General features: G+C 37.1%; 8 protein-coding genes across 8 annotated transcripts; 4 read left to right on the plus strand and 4 right to left on the minus strand.

The window, feature by feature from the left end:
• Positions 1–866: 866 nt before the first annotated feature.
• C9374_000247 (uncharacterized protein) lies at positions 867–2,690 on the plus strand (the record flags this gene model as incomplete). Its single annotated transcript, XM_044691891.1, has 2 exons — positions 867–1,107; positions 1,171–2,690. 2 exons carry the CDS (start codon positions 867–869, stop codon positions 2,688–2,690), a joined length of 1,761 nt encoding a protein of 586 aa, XP_044552800.1.
• Positions 2,691–3,900: 1,210 nt separating this feature from the next.
• Positions 3,901–4,452, minus strand: C9374_000248 (uncharacterized protein; the record flags this gene model as incomplete). The annotated part of the gene is made up of 1 exon (XM_044691902.1): positions 3,901–4,452. One exon carries the CDS (start codon positions 4,450–4,452, stop codon positions 3,901–3,903), a length of 552 nt encoding a protein of 183 aa, XP_044552801.1.
• Positions 4,453–5,282: 830 nt separating this feature from the next.
• On the minus strand, positions 5,283–8,543 carry C9374_000249 (uncharacterized protein; the record flags this gene model as incomplete). Its single annotated transcript, XM_044691913.1, has 2 exons — positions 5,283–7,165; positions 7,217–8,543. 2 exons carry the CDS (start codon positions 8,541–8,543, stop codon positions 5,283–5,285), a joined length of 3,210 nt encoding a protein of 1,069 aa, XP_044552802.1.
• A 1,496-nt stretch (positions 8,544–10,039) lies between these two features.
• On the minus strand, positions 10,040–11,059 carry C9374_000250 (uncharacterized protein; the record flags this gene model as incomplete). The annotated part of the gene is made up of 1 exon (XM_044691925.1): positions 10,040–11,059. One exon carries the CDS (start codon positions 11,057–11,059, stop codon positions 10,040–10,042), a length of 1,020 nt encoding a protein of 339 aa, XP_044552803.1.
• Positions 11,060–12,330: 1,271 nt separating this feature from the next.
• Positions 12,331–13,658, plus strand: C9374_000251 (uncharacterized protein; the record flags this gene model as incomplete). Its single annotated transcript, XM_044691936.1, has 3 exons — positions 12,331–12,458; positions 12,607–13,157; positions 13,219–13,658. The coding sequence occupies 3 exons, from the start codon at positions 12,331–12,333 to the stop codon at positions 13,656–13,658; spliced, it is 1,119 nt and encodes a 372-aa protein (XP_044552804.1).
• A 64-nt stretch (positions 13,659–13,722) lies between these two features.
• On the minus strand, positions 13,723–14,421 carry C9374_000252 (uncharacterized protein; the record flags this gene model as incomplete). Its single annotated transcript, XM_044691947.1, has 2 exons — positions 13,723–14,020; positions 14,153–14,421. The coding sequence occupies 2 exons, from the start codon at positions 14,419–14,421 to the stop codon at positions 13,723–13,725; spliced, it is 567 nt and encodes a 188-aa protein (XP_044552805.1).
• Positions 14,422–15,228: 807 nt separating this feature from the next.
• C9374_000253 (uncharacterized protein) lies at positions 15,229–17,730 on the plus strand (the record flags this gene model as incomplete). Its single annotated transcript, XM_044691958.1, has 2 exons — positions 15,229–15,396; positions 15,691–17,730. The coding sequence occupies 2 exons, from the start codon at positions 15,229–15,231 to the stop codon at positions 17,728–17,730; spliced, it is 2,208 nt and encodes a 735-aa protein (XP_044552806.1).
• Positions 17,731–18,068: 338 nt separating this feature from the next.
• Positions 18,069–20,363, plus strand: C9374_000254 (uncharacterized protein; the record flags this gene model as incomplete). Its single annotated transcript, XM_044691969.1, has 2 exons — positions 18,069–18,978; positions 19,033–20,363. 2 exons carry the CDS (start codon positions 18,069–18,071, stop codon positions 20,361–20,363), a joined length of 2,241 nt encoding a protein of 746 aa, XP_044552807.1.
• Between the last annotated feature and the right edge of the window lies 1 nt (position 20,364).

Genomic DNA, 20,364 nt, shown 5'->3' on the forward strand with positions numbered 1-20,364 from the left:
TAAAACCAGTATGCATTTGTGGTCCTCCTACTTGAAGGAACGATAATTGGTTGATCTCTAGTTCACAATTTCCATCGATTATCGAATTGTTGAATTTCTCAAGTTGTGGTAAAGATGTTGATCACAACAATCACATGTGATCGCTCAAGAAATATGAGCCTTGTTCAATGACGGAACACGTCTAGCCTGAAAAAGAAGAGTTGTCACTCTCAGTTTCTTCTCGCACATTCAATAACACTATCATGGTGTTCGTCGTACAACCTTTGTAAAAATTAAATACTTCACGCTTCAAGAACAAGTCGAAAAACCCTTCCATAACATTGTTGTTGATTGCAAAGATAAAGATGTAAAACACACAATCCAACTCAAAAACACACCACATACGTTTGCAATCAATTGTAAAATACCAACATATCATTGATTTGGATCGTTTCGTACCTTCTTGTAACTGTAAATTTCTCATTACAGTTCGCTTCCAAGTGGATATGGCAGAAAACAATTTGAATGACCACTCATCTCACAATTCCGTTTTTCCTCTAACTAGGAGCTTTGGGAACTAGTTGAAAGCACAATTGTGGACCGATTTTTCTAAATCTTGAAAAAACCATCTTCTCATTGGTTCAACATCATGCCAAGTTCCAACGTAATCCTGCCGCAATCAACACCTACTCCTCAAATATCGACTTTGCACCATTCGGAGATTGCTCTGATTTTTTCAAGGATAATAATAGCTTCCGACACATTTCCAACAATATGGGGAATGCAGACACTGTCGTTTTGATCTTGAAGAAAACAATCTTTGTCGTTCACACCAAGACTTCTCTCTTGTTGTTTTTTGTCAAAAAGAAAAATCCAACCAATCTCTCATGACCACGTCAAACTCCAACTCACCCAAACAGGAATCAGAGCAAGGTTCAAAAAATAATTTGCAAGAAGACTTTTCGCCCACCAATATCAGCAGTTATTCATTTACTACCAATTCTACCAATACCACTACATCATCGAATGATGAAAGTCAATTAATGTCAGATGCCAACACATCATGTTTAACGCCCACAACAAATTCCTCAACAACCAAGAAAAAGAGAAGATCCCACTCAAAAAAAGGTATTTAATTCATTCAAATGTCATCTCGATAATAATTTTTCCGCAATTCTTAACACCAAACAGCTGCATGCACCAATTGTCATAAAGCTCATGCTCGATGTGATGAAGGAAGACCCTGTGCTCGATGTATTCGTCTAGGCTTACAATGTATTGAACCCATGAAACGAAAAACCACTCGAGAAGAACGTGCGCAACTGGTTGAAGAACATCGAAGGCTTACCACCAGTATGAAATTATTACCGAGACCTTCTTCATCGACCACACGATCGAATGCTTCCTTGTCGCCTCCTTCCGTGTCTTCCTCCTTCACACCCACTCTTGCTGCGAATCATTCGTGTGATATTCAAAGGTCTACTGGTGACATTCATGCAATGCATTCGTCTTCAGTTCCGACGTCGGTGTTATCTTTGGGTGGATCTGCTCCTTCTTCTTCTTCTTCGTCGGTATTAACCATGTTGCATGCATCTTGTTTTCAAAACAATCCTCCTCCTCAGTATCATCAACATGGGAATGCTCCACAACCTGTGAGCATGTTTTGTTCGAATCTGGATGCAACAGGAATGCGAGGTGTTTCATCAATTCATTCCACGATTGGCTTATTCCATCCACATGTACGTGGTCATCATCAACAACAACAACAACAACAACAAACAACGCAACATAGAGAAGTACATCCTGCAAGGTTGTTTTCAAACAACTCAACAGCTAATCCTTCCATGAATGAACAAATGCGACAATCCATGGATGAGCATTCGCCTGCTGTTGTTGTCAGCCAATATCCATTACTAGTAGAAACAACAAGTACTCCGACACAGAATAGTAGTGACAATGTTGTGTCGGCATCTCCATCGGTCATTGGCAATCCTCAATTGAACATTGCAAATCAAATCAACACCTTTCCATACATGTCGAATGCTGGCGACACGATTTCGCAAACCATGTCGCTTTTATCACTCTTGCAGCGTGTATCGACCCCACTTTCATCGTTTTCAACACAAAACCAACAACAACAACCACAGCAGCAATCGACACCTCTTTCATCCTATCCATCAAACACTAGCTCGTTAAATGACCATCCTATTTCCACTCTTGAACAGCTCTTACTTCAACTCCAAACCATGTTATTATCTCAACAACAACCATTCATGCAGAATTTATTCATGCAACAGCAGCAGCCTTCTCGTCAACAACAAGCACCTGATCCATTTCCACCGCAACAAATGTTATCTCTATTGTTGCATCAACCATCAGTGTCTACGGTTGAATTATTGAATACCTTGTCCTCTCCTTCCATTGGTGTTGTTTCCGAAAGGAATCTTCCCAACTCACACAGTGTGTACAGTTCTTCTTCGCTTCCCTTAAATCCAAATTCCTTTCTTAATACATTGACCGTTCCATCCTCAACAACAACAACATCACTCGAATATGATCCCTCCCCAAATTTTGTTTGTTCTTCTTCTCAACCACCAAATACATCTTCCTCAACGTACCTTTATGAAGAATCATCGAAACAGAGCTCAAGTTCTGAACAGACTGATCCTTATTCTTCGCAACTTGAGAATAAAAAGTCTTCATCACAATAAATCACGATTCAAGCAAATAAACTCAAATCAAATCATAAACAACAATACGATTTTAATCCCTTGTTAGACGGCCAGTCCACATGGAAGCCCTTAGCTTGACTTCAAACAAATCGGAACAAGTAGTATTAAACCCTCAGTCATTCATGCCACCAGCTGCTTCCAGAGTAGCTCATAGTCAAAAGCCCCAAACACAGACACCAGGTCAATTATACCACTGCCAATCTAACAAGACGATAAATGAGACAACAGAAAAACAAGCCAACTATAGTCAATGATTGTTGGTGATTAAGATGTAGGACCAACGATGACAAGGATGGGCACTTCAACACTCCCCTGTTGAGTTCTGTTTGGTCAAAACCCCTGTCAACTCTAGCACCAACAAAATAGGTACAGACACCATCATTCATTTTAGCCTTGATTTTTCGATAATATCGAGAAAATCATAATAAAATTCTTGTGCTACTGTTGCATGGACATATCTTGCTAGAATAGTTTTAGCTGTATCTAGATGAGTGCGACATCGATGGGTATAATCCTGCCGAGTCAGTCTTTTCTTTGGCATTTTCAAACAAATGTTTCAACAGATTTCTGAAGCGCCAGCAAGAATTCACAGAAAATCTCAGGTGTGAATACAAAATTAAAATAACACAGAAGTTTAACTCGAGTTTCGGAATGTGGAAATAATAATGAAATGAGGTGGCGGTGGTGTCAAGTATGATTCGAAACGACGATCTTAAGAATCGTGATAGGAATTTTCCAAATGGAATTGTTGAAACTTTTTCGAATGTTGACACATACGACTTTGTTCAAAAAATAATTCCCGCATAATTGTACAATTATCAATAAGACGATCCAAATTTCCCATACGTAAATATTCCACAACCATACACTTGGTAGAGTCCGAATTGCTAATTCCATAAAATTGACAATATTTGGATGACGAAGAGTGCTCAACAATGCTGATTCTTTTTGAAATACTGTTCACTGAAACTGATCTCGCCTCTGATCTTGAAATGCGCACTTCTCAATGCGTAGACTTTGTCCTCCAACGACTCTAACAATCTTTTCCTTTTTTGATAACGAAATGTTTTCAAACTTGGATGATCAATGAGAAAACTCCTCCTGACATTACAAACGAATTTTCAATAAAGGTGCATCCATGAGTTTCCACAAAATTTGAAGAGGCAATTTTGGAAAAGCTTGACAAAAACTACGAGTTGTTAAGTGTGACCTGTGAATTTGATATGGTAAAATTTGAATGAATAATAGTGCTATTCGTGATGGAAAAGTGAGCACTGATGGGTTGATATTCTATATCAGAAATCCAACTCGAGTCAAACATGAAATTTTCTAATATTGAATCTGAAACTGTCCAATCTTGTATCTCTAAACTCGAAGAATGTTTAAATTGACTATTGATGATTTTTGAACGAATGATTGTCTTTTGAGAACGAAAACTCCATTGATTGTTTTGAATCACACTATCCACGACTGTGACTCTTGTATCTCTAATGTCAATGGCCACATTTCTTAATAGACATTCATAACAAATAAAGTGTGCATTCAACAACATGTCAACATTCAACTCCAAATTTCGAACTATAAATTCTGAAGGATATTTCTTTTCATTTTCACTCAGATCCATCCAATAAGATGCCTTACTATTGGAAAAATCCACAATTTCATCATTGCCTTCCACAAAAATAGTGTCACTCGAATAAGTTCCTTTAGCAACATGAATATAAAGTGTGCTGACGTTCATTTCCGGGTAGAGACTAGAAATAATATTTGAAAAATGTTGACATGGATTTTGATGCATTGCTCCGAGCGTCAAAAAAAAGAAGAGAAAATTTGTAGAGTTGATCGAGTCAATGATGAGTGAACGGATGGGAGGAGGGATTGGCCGTTCACCAGGAAAAAAGTCGTGTGATGGTTGATTGAAATAGGGTTGCGAAGGATCAAGTCAATGATGCACCCAAGCATCAAGAAACTGACAACTGTCACGGATTGTAGCGTTTTTAAACATTTGTACTTGTTACCAACAGCAAGAAATGTTAATGAGAAATGACCATGAGAAGAACTTGTTGCAGAGCTGAAAGAAGTAAATTCTTGTAAAATTACAAAAAAAAATGTCAAAAGAAATAACAATTGATTTGGATCTAAACACTACAGAAAATACATTGATTGATTTAAATGATGACGATGATCATCATCGGAAATTGAATTCTCATCGTGAAAAACAAACAAACAAAAAATACAGAAAAGAGAATTAAAATATGATAAATTCTTTCCGATCGAGTTTTTGAATGATGAAACGTTTGTTTTAAATCATGTCAAAACGTATGGCTTTGGACTACAATTCGCCTGAGATGCAACAAGTGTTTGTTTTGCAACTTGTTCCGCAACAGGGTTCACAACTTGAGTTTGTAGATTTTGAGTTGCAAAATGACAACGAAGTAGTATTGGCTGCCATCCAACAATTCCATGAGGCACTTCAGTTCGCCTCTGAAGAGTATCATCAAGACCGAGAGAACTTCTAGGAAATGTGGGGTTGTTGAAAACAGCTACAAACTTAAGGTGGAAAGCTTGGGGTTATTTTCTGAGAATGTTAGCAATGAATGGATGGAAAAAGTCATCAAAGCAGTCTCCGGAAACCAAAATTAGTTTAGGACATGGTGTTTGTTTTGATTCGGCTGAAATTACTCCATTGTTGACATTGTTGGCTGTGTTGTCAGAGACTTTTTTTCTTGAGAAAATTATTACATAAACATCATAACCTTCAATATCCAATAGTGCATTCTTATAATGATTGCATAATTGTTTGGGTTCAAGTGTCCTTATTTGTGATTCATCTTTCAAAAACTTATTTTGGACTACAAATAGCACTTTCTTTTCGTTTTCTAAACTAAAGGCTGGTAAAAATCCATCAATTCCTTGCTGATTAGGTTTTGCCTTTGTGATTAAATTATCATCCGTGTTTTTCTTTACGAGTGATGTAGAAATTGATTGTGAAACTTCGGCATAATGGAAGTAGGCCTTTGAATCAATGTTGGTCATCAAAGTCTGTTGAGAAAGCTTGTGTGGCATATGTGCCCCTTGAAAAAGCTCACCAATAGTAAAAGTAGACTTAGGTTTAGTATGTTGTAGCTTAAGAATATAGTTCAGTTTGCAGGTAATTGTTTTCAAACATAGCTCTTCGAATTTTTCCCAATCAGGTTTTGCTGAAGTATAAATAAAATCGTTGAATAACCTTTTTGGGATTTCTGTATAGAATTCTGAAAGCTTGTCAATAGCAGGAAGTGGTAATCCAATATGGTTATTGGATTTGTAAATTCTACCTTCGCTAGCTAGTACTTCAATATTCTTTTCATATTTGAGAGATTTGTGAGTGCTATATGAAAACCCTGAAAGAGTAAGTAAGGAGAGATATCGATAGATATCATCTGGTGCGTCGTTTGGTTGATATATCAAATACATTTCTTTCACAACATTGCAGTAAATATAGCTTATTTTTGTTTCTAATGGAATGGTCGTGTTGTTTGTAATCTCTTTGGCATATTTAACTGCCCATTCTAAATGTCTAGGCACAACACCAATGATACTCCAAAAAATCTGATATTTTGAAACATAAAATTCTGTCAAATTTTGCATTATCAAAATTTTTTCAATATCCTCCTTTCGCAGTGTTGGTAATGGGAGCGTTGTTATTTTGTAGTCGGTTGGTTCAAATTTGGCATCAGAGTCCAATAATGTTCCTGAGAACGTTGGAAATAATACTAATCCTTGTCGTTTCTGACAGTTTCTCATATACCATCCAATTTTATGTTGCAATTGGGTATTTAGATCTTTGTTGATTCTGGTGACACGTTGATACTCGTCAAATGCCAGAATAAGAGGTATAGGTACTGATTGCTCGACCTTCAATTGCTCGTGTAATTTTGAGCTAATAATACGTAGAAGTTCATACAGAAAATAATCGTTATCTATTTTTGGTAACCGTCTTGAAATTCCTTGATCTTCAAAAGCAGAGTAAATAATTCTCGCTGATATTAATGATATAATAGCGGTATCTCTTGCAACATCATTTTGCAAAACAAATCCATTTGTAAAGTTGAAATAAATGACTGATGAATTCTTAAAAATATGTTGTGGTTCGGCCTTCGAAAGAATTTTGACAGCCTCAGACACAATACGAGTCTTTCCACTCCCACTTCCGCCTTTGACAATCAAAAAAGTCAAGTCTTGTTTGTTAATTTTTTCTAGTTGACTAGCTTTGTATTGTGTTGTACCTAAATCTATAATTGATTGTATTGCTTGTTCTCTATTCATCATATCGAAAATCAGACGATCCAAGTTATAATGAACATGTGATAAATCTCTCAATGTTAGCTCATTGATCTTTTGCAACAACAACAATTCTTCATCAGAAAAATCTGAAGTATCATTTGTGTATTTGTCTGGAATGTAGTTTGAGGCTACAAATTTCATTATGTACTTTATGTGATTCATTAATGCAAAATACTTACATTTCGTATGCTCAAACTTTAACAATGGAACTTGTATGCTGTTTTGTAGAAACTGTGTGACCCATTTGCCAACTGTTGTACCTAAATTCAAGTCAAGATTTCCAACGGCCACAGATTCACCTGTGGATCCATAGACTACATCTTTTGCAATAGAGTAAAGAGTTTTGCCATCTAATGAAGAAACTTGATCAAGACTCAAATCAGCACCTCCTTTTGCAATTGGTTCGCCCAATTTTTGTTTGATTTGTTTACTCACCGGCTCCAATTGCCATAGTGAATATTGTCTGGTCATTAATTGATCGAGCACCCAAAATACAACAGTTTTGCAAGTACTTTCGGAGATATGAGTAAAGTCTTTGCTTCCAGTCATGGCTTTGATGGCAAAATATTCATCCTTCTTCATGATATCCTCAACAATGTTGTGGAGAGATGAGCCATCAAAACCAGCCTCATACAAAGGCTTCACCTTTTCAACCGACAAACCAGCACCACCCAAAGATTCATCAGATGTCAATACTGATGCTACCTGTTGCGCGTTCCATTTCTTGTAATCCATCAAATTGAGAGTGATTGGTTCGGAGAATGAAGATGCTGACGTAACATCATTGTCATTTGTTGATGCTTCTTTCTCCTTCAACCAATTTGTGGTGGTGTAAGAACGTATTTGGCCAAATGCTGTTGTTGTTGGATAATACAACAATTTGGTGTTCGGAACAATTAATTGATCGAGCACCCAAAATACAACAGTTTTGCAAGTACTTTCGGAGATATGAGTAAAGTCTTTGCTTCCAGTCATGGCTTTGATGGCAAAATATTCATCCTTCTTCATGATATCCTCAACAATGTTGTGGAGAGATGAGCCATCAAAACCAGCCTCATACAAAGGCTTCACCTTTTCAACCGACAAACCAGCACCACCCAAAGATTTAGGAGAAGTTAGCAGTTGTACTACTTGTTGCGCGTTCCAACTCTCGTAATCAGTAAAATTGAGAGTGATTGGTTTCTGTGATTTTTGGTGAGGTTCTTCAACAATAGTGGTTGTTCCGGATAATGAAGAGGTTATAGCACCCATTGATACATCAGAATCATTAATACTAGAGCTTGAAACATTGGTTGTATTGGTGGATAGAGTTTGCTTTTGCTTCTTCGTGTTAGGCTCAATTGTGTTGATTGGGGTTTCTTCATCATCGTCATGCTGTACGGAAGTGTGGTTTGTAGTATCCATCTTTCTCTTTCCTTGGGATGATGAATCATCACAAGCATGTTCTATTTCGGGGCAATTGCTGGTTTGAGATTGAGAAATGTTGGTGTGTGCTTTTGGTGCCATGATGATTTTAATTTTTGGTTTTTTCTTTTGTATTTTATGTTACAATTCTTTACAGCGGTTACTATTAATAGAGACAAAACGAGCGAGTTTGTTGGTGTGCACACCATGAGCGAGTTTGTTGGTGTGCGTCATTGGTTGCGTCTCCTCTGAAAAGGAACAACAGTGTTGATGTCAGGAATAGAAGACTACTGTATCCAGAGTGAGGTTGGTATTGAATGAAGCACAAATCTTGAACACTATCATGCTAACTGCGCACTATGCAGGAATTTTGAGAAATCGATTTATCTTCGACTTGTTTGTGTGGATATGAGCCAGATCGAAGGTATCGTTTGTGACGCAACGTCGACGAGTGAATCGAGGCAAAAATAGGGTTTCAACTTCCCTTACTCCGCAAATAATTAATCGCACTAAACACCACCCCACTGCATTTGAAATTTTTTCGATCACTCTTGGAAACTCATATATCAACACGAAATTTGCAATAATGCTTTCCAATGCGTATTCACAAATGTTTCATTGGGAGCAGTAGAAATTATTCCACAGCATGGAATGTCTTCTCTTGATATTTGTTGTTTATTGTTGTGGGCTATTTAAATTGTTAAATTTCTTGGTTTAGAAATTTTGGCTTGTCTTCCAAGTTGTGGGTAGCTTCAATGCTTCCTATTAATTAATAAACAGTTGCATTCTTCAGAACACACAAATAGAAAAATCACTACCTAGCCAATGTTATAACCATCCCAAAAGAATGTGGGGAACCCTGTTCAAAGATGAACAAAATGACCATTCTGAAGGAAGATGGGTCTATGGGAAGGAAAATGAATGAATCCGTTTTGTTAAATAGTATGGAAAGAGAGAACATGAGAGCAAAAAACCCAACCGTTGTCAGTGATTTTTTCAGCGGTGGCTGAAGCAACATTTGAGAGCTGTTGTCGACCAAACCAGGTTCCTTTGAAACTCCACAATCTCATAGAAATGAAAAACATTTGGGATGGACCAATTCCAGCCAGCCAAAATTTGGGATGATTCAAAGCCAATCAACTAAGAAGGATCGCTAAACAAGTACCAGTTTGCGGATACTGCATTTAACACGTTCAGCAAAGAAAATATTTTGTAATGATTACAACTTCAACAGTTTCTCAAGAGCAAATGGAACAGTTAAAGAAACACAAGCACTTTCAAAGGACTGTATTAATTAGTGATCACCTTTCAAGTGAGAACTATTTCACTGTAAATTTGTTACCTTATTACAAATCATTCCTGTTTTACAAAAACCAACACCCACACGAGGGGTGGAAGAAATCGCCCATCCTAGCACACAGCTAATAATTTGATTGCATCTGGATAGTAATTTCCAGAGCGTTTTGGAAATGAGGATTTCTTGGGCGGGCTGGACTCGCTGAAGCGGCTGATTGCTAATAAAAAAATTTTTATTTTAAAAAAATCTAATTAGTTTATTGTTAGCACCATTGGTGCTGGTAAAACTATTAAACGCACGTTCATGCGGTTGACTTTGGCTTGAACTGTCTTGAAATTGGTTTCAATTCTGTGGAGCAAATAAATCTTGTTGAGGTTAGTCTATTCAATTCATTGATGTCATTAAGCTTGTATTCAACAATTAGGTATGAGTAGGTATCTTTTACCTTTTTCTTAATACTGAGTCTCTCTTTTTCGAATTTGATGGTTGTGTTCTTGCATAGTGTTTTAATTGCTTTGGTAATTGCGAGTTCACTTGTTGATTCGGGAAGTATGCAATTTGCTATGTGCGTTTCTTGCTTTCTTTTGATAATTTCAAATCCTTGTTCAATCAATTCAGTGTTGGGATTCTTGGAATCAAAGTTAATTTTAAGTTTGTACAAGGTTTCTCGAGGATTGAATGTTAGGCACATTTGTTCAATTCTACATTTCTTTTGATTGATTGAGTACTTGATGAGAGTTTGGATGTTCGAAATTGATTTTTCTTTGGCTATTAATGTTGTTGGAGCTGATGTAAAAATCATTGGTGAAGCGAAATATTTTGTTTGTGTTTTTTCTGTCATGGCTGGTGAATTAAGTTTCTTTAGTATTTGTTGTTGAGTTTCGGCATTTTGAATGACTAAATTGAGAGTGTTGGTCTTACTGTCTGGGATGTACCAGTGTTCAATGACTGATTCAAATCTTTTTAGAATAAATTTAACAAATGAGGATGAGATATTGCTGTCCGAGTAGATTGAGATTGAATTAGTTTTGTTCTTGGGTTGACCAGTATGTTCAATTTTGAGTTGAGGAGTTTCTAAATGTTTAGTTTCCTGTTTTGGTTGTTGGGTTGGTTCAGGTTGAGGGTGAATTTTTTGCGCTTCATTTTGAGCTTGAGAAATTTTGATGGTTGGTTCAGGTTTTGGTTGAGTTGGTTTTGTAACTTCAATTAATTGCTGTACTGTTTGTGTGAGCGTCTTAACAGCGTCTTGCAGTTCTTTGATTTGTTGTTGTTGTTGTTCTAGGTGGTTTATGAGTTCTTTGATGGTTTGTTGTTGAGTCATTTTTTTCGCGTCGTTTTATTTTAAAAAAATGAAAAGCATACACCAACAACAACATGGCCACTAACACTCGTGGCGATAGTAAACATGCTGCACGGCATTTCATTACCTCACACAAGCCGAAGAACTGTTCATATCAATTTGATTAATTTTCGAAATGTGATTAATTTTTGGATTTGAAACTCAGGTGAAGGTCGATGATGTCAAAGATTGGACCAAGTTTTGGACTGCTGTGAAGAGTTGAGAGTTGGTTTGGACGACGATTGGGAGAAAATATTTTCGGTGATGGCCCGTCTAATTCCAAAATCAACGTACACCTCGAATAATACACGTGAGTGGATAAATAAGAACATCAAGAAAAAGTTGTTTATTCGTGGCTCCATAGTTGTACACTGTGATCTACAATTTGAAAATTGCAGGATTCGATGCATTGTTGAATTCAGATTGTGAAACTCCTTAGAATTGGAAAAAATTGGAGAATGAAGAAGATTTCAAAGCTTGCACTAGAAGACAACAACGAAACGTAGATGATCATTAATATTCCATCTGGGCAAAAGATACTGAATGCGAAGAATATGCGTTCATGCAACTAAAGCCACCAACAATGATCATTCAGAACTATATTATGTTGAACGCAACAACATTGTGGTCGATATTGCCACAAGTCACTTGTTGTGAATAAAGTTTGGCCAGATCTTGCATGTATTTCAAGCAACAATAAATCAATCAATTACTGGAATAAAAAAATTTCGGGATTGTTTGGTGGCTGTTGTTGCTGGAGTTGCTGCGATTGAGCAGTATTTTTGCAATCATCCCCATCCGGGCTATTAGCTGTGTGCTAGGATGGGCGATTTCGCCCTCACCCACACCCACAATACTATAACGAACAGAAAATGATTTACAAACGTCTGTAGTTACAAGCTTTCGTCTGAAGAATACCACTTAGAACTTGTGCAGCCAAACCCTCTCGAGCAACAAATTGAATGGGTTTGCTTGACGAAAAGTCCTCAGATGAACATCGTTGCAACTGTCACCGTTGGGCCCCGATAAGCAAGGCCCTCTCCATCAATGCCATAGTTACTTTGTAATATCACGTGTGATCATCAAATGCCATTGATGGAGCATCAAAATAATCAAACGTTCGTTGGTGAAATGCTGTTTCCAATAAGAAGAAAATACATCATGATGCGAGATCTCGTGTGCATTTTCTGATTTGAACTTTTCCCTTATTGCAGTCTGTCTCAGCACGAATGAACAAATTGCATCATTAAAAAATGTTCAAATCCTATTCGAGCATTCAGAACCACTACATGAAGGGAGTGTTAGACTTTCAATTTGAACCCAATTTCTCTCGGAATGTGGAGTGGGTTGTAACTGAGAAAGTTCATGGCAGTAATTTTAGGTGAGTCATCATCCATCTTTATGAATTGTTATTGGCACTGAAAGGCTATCTCACAATAATTTTCGGAATGATGATGATGATTGGTGCTCATGAAATATTTACACCGTGCTTTAAATGATTATCATAAATGATGATGGATCTTGTATAGTTATGTGGTTTCTATGAGTGATAACGCAGAGTTGGATATTCAAGTTGCAAAACGAACTGAAATACTCGTTACCAACGATCCTTCCTATTATCCAATTGCAGTTCAAAAAGTGAGAGAAATTTATGACAAGAAAATACCCATTCTATTCAAACGTGTGGTTGAAATTGTGGATGAAAATTTCAACATTAATGTGAATAGAATGCATGCGTTTGGAGAGTTATTTGGTGGTCACTATCCTCACAAGGACGTTAAAAACGTGAGTGGAAGAGTTCCAATCCAACGGCATGTGTACTACCACACAGAGTTTGATTTTTATATTTTTGATATTTATTTCTCAGGAGTTGAAAAGGAAACCATGAAAGAAAAACAATTCTTTCTTCCTTTCGATTTATTTGTGAAAGCTCTTTCTGAGTGTGAATTCAATTGCTATGCAAAAGAATTATTCAGAGGAAAATTTGAGGATTGTTTGAACTTTGATTCTGTTTTTGACTCTGTGATTCCTTCGTATTATGAGCTTCCTACAATGCCGCATCATACCAATATCTGTGAAGGTAGGTTTTTGTGTGACTTGATATCTTAATACTCAATGTTTTAACAAACAACCTTAAAAAGGAATTATTATTAAACCGGTGAAGGACATGTATACTCAAAAACGAGAACGAATGATTATTAAAAAGAAGAATGAAGCATTTAATGAAAAGATTGGCCAAGCTAAAAAGCCAAAACAAAAAACCACCACCATCACCGAAGTGAGCAGATTCACACACGAAAAGGGAGAACAAGTTATGGAAGATGTCAATAATTACATCAATGAAAATAGATTGGAGGCTACCATTTCCAAGTTAGGAGACATTTTTAAGTTTAACAAATTAAGGGAGCAAGCTATTTATTTATTGGCTCAAGATGCACTGAAGGACTACAAGGAGGAAAATTCAGAGCTGTGGAACGAGCTGCCTAAAGAGGATCAAAAGACCATCTCAAGAGCCCTTCCAAAAATTTCACAAAAATTTGTGGAAACCTATGTGAAGGAGAGAATTGAAGACAATCAATGAAAATTAAGAGAAAAACATTTTGACCTACTACATTTTCAAACACGTGAATATTGTGCTGACACGACTACTCTATAGTATTGTCATTCATTTTTCTGTTACTCTTCTTTGCATTCTTTTTAATTTCCTCATTTCCCTTCTCCCATTTGTAAACAATAATTTTCAATTGAGGCATGTCACTAAATAATTCCATAATCATTGGTTGTACCTTGTCCCATTCTAACTGATCAAGTCCACATCCAAGTAAGGGCATGGCAAGTTCAGTGACATTATGTTGTGATAGGTGTGTCTTCATCGCCTCAAGACTTGATTTGAGTGAGTCATAGGTTGGTACATGGAAATATCTTTCCTTTGTAACTAGATAACTGATCATTTGAATCATGTTTGAACATGTGTTTCATTCATTCAAAAAGGATCATTTCATACGTGAAAGGTGTGAAATTCCCGAATATTCATTGTTAATTTCATTCCTACAGTCTGCAACAAATAATACTCACTAAATATACATATTTTCATCATGCAAATACAGAGTTGCCACTTGTCCTATTTGTGCTTGTTGATCTTTTAATTCTTGAACTCGACCAAATCGTCTTTTAAATATGGTAGCAATTCCTGCTCCCATATTTAAATCCACACTCACACAATGACACATACTCCTCACCCGATGATGATGATGAGAATGATTGCTCATGGAAGACTCGCCCCTCACTGTGGAATCCAAATAGCTGAATAAATCACCTCCTTCAATGATTTCCATATGACACATTTTTTTTAATTATGCATTTCAAAAACGAAGGAATGAGGATTTGATCCTTCATTTCCGAGGTTGTTACGTCAAATGAGGATTGGAGTCGATATGTTGTTTTATTATATTGTTCTACAGAGATTCTTGCGAAGGTTTCAAACTGGTAGAAATTAAGTTTGAGAAATCAAAGAGGTCAGAATGATTGTTGTTGCGACATTGTTCATGCAGGTTGGTGTAGAAACAAATTCATCAACTATGGTACAAAAGAAGTCCTTTTCTTGTTTTTTTAATTGGAATATTGTTCTTTCATTCAATTGCGATCTCCTTCTCGCAAATCATCACTCGAGATCTTTCTCTGTTGTTGTGGCCAAGAATCTATTTATCAATTAGAACTAACTCCTTCACAACGTTGATCCGAACACTGAAACTGCCCTTATTGACCAAACTTAGAGTTCTCATTCGTTGTTTCCAGCATGACGAGTGACATGTAGTGGTTGAGTAATGACTTTTCTCTCAAAAAAAATACAACCTTCACTCGCTCCCATCATCAGTAGTGATAGCCAATTCGAAGGCACTTTCATCATCACTGATCCCTCTTTCCCTTCTCAAAACATTTGAACATATTTCTCGGATTCAATGTCACTTGTCATGATCCGTTCCAATCAGAATATCAAAGGTAGTGGTTCACTACAACCATTCATCAGTGGTTGGAATGGCCATTCCGTTTCATCACTCCTCATCTTACTTGTCATGACCTTTTTAATCATTCTACAATTCTCGAGTCATCATGTCCATTCTCAATTTACAGTCAACTCTCCAAGAACAACCATGCCCAGTAATCAAGACGCTACAGATCCCGGCAAATGGATCGAATATGGAATTTATTTGATTATTATATTTGTAGTCATTTTAGTGTTGGGTTTGATTGGATATGTGGTTGGTATTGGATTCTTTTGTGGTCGATTGTGCGGATGTTGTGGTGGATGTAAACCAAAGGTATGTGTTTTTAGTGTCAAGTTATTGTTGGAAATTAATCCATTATTGTTGTTGTTGATTTCATCATCATTATGGTGTTGATCTTACTAATCCATTTGTACAAATTTGGAAATGAATCATGCCGACCCTATGACATTTTTTACCATGATCTAACTCCTCTTACTTCTCCTCTTTGTGATTTATCATTCTCTCTCCAATCATTCTTCTATCATTCTCTCTCATCATCATCATGCATCATTTCTGTCTACATATCCATACATACCCATTTGATTCACACACAAAAAAATCAATTAGAAAAAAGGTGCCACTCATCCCTACAAAAAGAAAGACCTCGTCATTCCATCCATTCTCGTCATTATTGGATACCTTTCCTTACTCGTCGTGTGTGTGTTGGGTCTAATTTTCAGTGGTCTCTTTTCACAAAATGTTCGAGTCATGGTCAAGGAAACGAGAGGTCTCGTCACCAATGTGAATGGAACCATTGCAGGAGTTGGATCGTTGAGTACGGCTGCGAGTGAAAAAGTTCCAGTCCTTGTGAATGCCTTCTCGACATTGGCCGATGGTGCCTTTAAATTTTTAACACCTGTGGATAATATGGCTCTCAGTGTTCAAGATTCGATTAATACATTGTATAAGGTCAATAATACGGATGCTCCAATTATTTATCAACATATTGATGAGGTGAGAGCAGATTTGAGAACTTTGAAAAATCGAACGGAATTGCAAAATGTTCCAGATCCAAATACGGCCATTCCAGATGTTCAAAGTACAGTAACGAGTGGAATTAATACTGGTGTTTCTGCTCTGCAACAAGGAAAGACAACCATTGATGATGCTCGTGCAAGTTTGAATAATACCATTTACTCAACCAAAGATACTATTAATTCCACAGTTTACAATACGATTAACACCACTGTGGTGAGCACCTTGTCATCATTTACTTCTCAAATTTCAAGTGTCATGGGAATGGTCAATAGTTATTTACCAGAGACTCGTGTCGATGATGTCACTTACTATGTGTATGCCATTGAAAATGCAAGAATTTCATTGGTGACCATTTTCTTTGTTTGGTGTGGATTTTTATACATTTTCACACTTTTAGGAATTGTGTTCAAAGTACCAATTTTAGTAGAAGTTACGAGTTGTTGTACATGTGGAACTGCATGGCTATTTTTCGTGGTAGCTGCCATTCAAATTCCAATTTACATTCTCGTCAATGATTTATGTTCGACTGCTCCAACCACTGTGAAATATTTAGGTGATAGTTATGGAAATTCACTCATTCAACAAAGTGCTGGAGGTTTTGTCACACTACCAAATGTTTCAGTTATTATTGATCGAGTAGCTACATGTACTCCTGGTAACAGTTATTTAAATGCTACTCTAGGTTCTGATTATTTGGGTGCATTGGGAATTGATAACATGCTTGGTACTGCCACTGGAAGTATTTCTGGAGCTCTCGATTCATTCAATGTTTCATCTTTAATTAACACTGCAAAGGGTTTCATTCAATCTGCCAATGTGTCATCAATCAAGACAGATTACACCTCCGATGTCAATTCTGCTCAAAGTCAACTCGACACTGCCTATAGTCAACTTCAAGACATTCAAAATTTCAATGGATTTAGTTTTGCAAATTATACCAAAGCCATCGATGATGTGAACGCAGCGGTGAGTCCTTATGGTCTCTATTACACATATGAAAATATTACTCTCTTGGATTGTAATGCTTCTCCAATTAATCAAGATTCACAAGCTCAACAAAAATGTAACACCACGAAATCGAATGCTTTGGATCAATTGACACTTTACAACACGACCTTGACCGAAGTGTTGAAACTCAATGCCACAGCTAGTCATTTACGAGCGGGTTTACAAACTCTTGTGAATGATTTTAACAGTCTTTCGAATACGTTTATTCCAATTAAGAGTTTACCAAATACTTTAACTAGTCAATTAGATACGCTCGCATCCGATGTATCCATCTATGTGAATGATTTGAAAAATAGTTTAAATGCAACCATCAAATCAGCCCTCACGAATTATATTAATAGCGTGACAGCCACATCCTTAGATTGTGGATATGTGGGATCGTACGTGTCCACCACAGAGAAAACTGTGTGTTATGGAATGACCAATCAAACTCTGATTACTGGAATTCTCTCACTCATTATTGGAGTCATTATGATTGTCATGTTTATCATCTTGTTGATTTTAGGAAAACGATTGAGATATCAAACTTCGAAGGGAGTTGCAGATCCTCCAATGGGAGCTGAAATGATGGAACCATCCATGCAACAAGGTGGTCTTCCTCCCATGGATTTACATCATTAATCATGACAAGATTTAATGATCCGAATTTAACAATATATGGACTGACCTGCGACTAGGAACACATAAGGAGTGTTAAAGTGTTGACCAGGAACCACAACTCTTGTACAACAAATGTTCATTATTATCAAATAATAATAAACAGTCAATAATTTACGAGTTTAATATCTCTGATGGACGACACACAACGTTCAGAGAGAGATTGATCCTTATTGAAAGAGATTTTCGTTAAGGTCGTTCGTTCCATCATGGTTTCTTGCAATTTCACTCAAACTCGTGTTTACAATTTTTGAGCGCCAAAAAATTGCGCCTTTCAAACCCATTCAAACTATGAAAAAAAAATGCCTTCATCGTCGACAACGCCTCAGAGAAAGCACTTGTCGGACCACATCAGCGTCCTCTATAAGGAGGGAATTGTGCACGCCAATCGACATGATATTCATTACATTGATATCGTAAATTCAACATTTCATAATCTCACCAAGTTATTTTTGAGTCAAAATAAGATTAAAAACTTGCATGGGTTGTGCCAGTTTAAGGACTTGAAAACGCTCAGCTTGAGCTATAACCTCGTCGAAGATTTTAAAGAATTAAAGTATATTCCTAATAGCGTCGATTGCTTGAGTTTGGAAGGGAATCCTATTGCAGGTCATCCGAATTATAGGTTAATGGTGATCGAACAATTTCCAAATTTGCGAACACTCGACAACAAGCCAGTTCAAGAATCGGAGAGAAGAGATATTGTCGAAGCGAATCAATTAGCAGAGTATCTTCCAAAGTTGTTGTTTGCCATCGATCGACTGACATCACGAACCTATAAAGATATTCTTCGAATCGGTGTTCAGGTAGAAATGTATAACAGAGTGAATAATGGAGGAACAGTGACACTTGGCGAAGAACCAGATGACACATCGAATCCTGATTACAAGAGATGTGTCAAGAAAATACCACCTCTTTCAGATTTGAAAGACACAAAAATTACCATTGAGGGTATCCGAAATTTGGCTAGAAACATGTTTGACGAATCAGTCGTGCAGTCCATCCTCGACGAATCGCAAAATTTAACTGGCGAAATGGATCGGTTTAGATTGGATCTTAAAGTATTGATTGTAAGACAATATCGAGAAACAAAACGATATTCACATGCTGTTTCGTGCCTAGAGAAAGAATCCAAGTTTTCCATATATGCTGGAGACCAAACTCTATTGTATATCATTATCAAAACTATGATCGAATTTGCCAAACGGTTATGTAAGTAGTGTTGATTGAGATCTCACAGTGACTTATTGTGACCTTGTGAACTAGTTGAACGAGAGAATGAGCGAGAACGTTTTCTCGCATGCCTCAAACATCTCGAAGAACAATTTCCGAAACCTCCCAAGATTGAACCCCCTAAGACATCCGTACAAACTGCTAATCCCATATCCAACCAAAATCCAACTAAGGAAGCTAAATCTAGTGAGAATAATGTAAAAAAAAGTGTTCAACTCAACTGCACGCCATCCAGATATGCCAATGATTCCTCAAAAAGTTCAATCGAAGATGAGGACACGGTAATTTTCTCTGAAGATCAGCTCACGTCACCAGAAAAGGACGATTTGTCAAGAATTCGAGCGTCCTTACAAGAATCAAAGAACTCTCTTTTTGATTTGGAAGAAAGTTCATTTTTCCTAACCAAATCAACAGCCACCCATTACAAGAAGTGGAATAAGTTATTTTCAAAATCTAAGGAAGGTCTGAATTGCTCTCTACACGAAGAGGATGAATCGTCAAAAGAGCAACGAGTGGAAGAATTCAGAAAAGAGCAACTCAAGAAGAAAGCATTATCAGCTTTGCGAACGTACACTGAACGAAGGAAAGAAGCTAGGTTAAATTATGAAAAAAAGCGCAAGCTGAAAAATATCAAAGCTAGGTCTTTCTACGTCAAGTCACTGCAATCGAAAGCTTTTTCTGCATTGGTTCAGAATACAGAGAGGAGAAGGAATTTCAAACAAGCCGTGCGGATACTGCGAAATGTTCGGTATGATATTATTAAGAGAACCTTTTTTGATGCTTGGCGGTCATTGTTATTAAGATGTAGTGATATTCGACCTCTATCTGCAGTTCCAAAATCTAGAAATTACGACAGTGACAAAGAGAATAGACGACCCTCGACGGTTCAAACAGTAGAATACAATCCTTCACAATCACGAGGGAAGCATTACAGAAAAGTGAGGCCCCAATCCGCTGGTAACGCTCTCCATCGAAATATGGAAAACAAGCTTCAATCGCACACTAAGGAAGAAGAAGCATATCTTCCCTCCAAGCATTCTTCACATCGTCGACCTCAAACAGCCACCAATTCAAAATCTCGAACAATCAGAGAAGTTGAGGATAATGAGGACAAGAGTCACAGAACTTTCAAGCAACCCTCGAGCAAGTATTATCCTGAATATGGACAGGCAAGAGAAAAGGATGGACCTAAATTCAAAAATCCAAAAGAAAAAAAGGAGAAAACTGTATTACTCTTGTCAGCTCAAAAGGTCGATAAGGATTTTGTGATGACTCCTGATATTATTAAGGGAGTTCAACGAGGAATACGAGATGCTGAGGAGTTACTGAAACGATGTGAAGCCGTGTCTCATAAAAAGCGTTAAT

Source organism: Naegleria lovaniensis, assembly GCF_003324165.1.
Source record: "Naegleria lovaniensis strain ATCC 30569 chromosome Unknown tig009, whole genome shotgun sequence".
Taxonomy (NCBI): Eukaryota; Heterolobosea; class Eutetramitea; order Acrasida; family Naegleriidae; genus Naegleria; species Naegleria lovaniensis.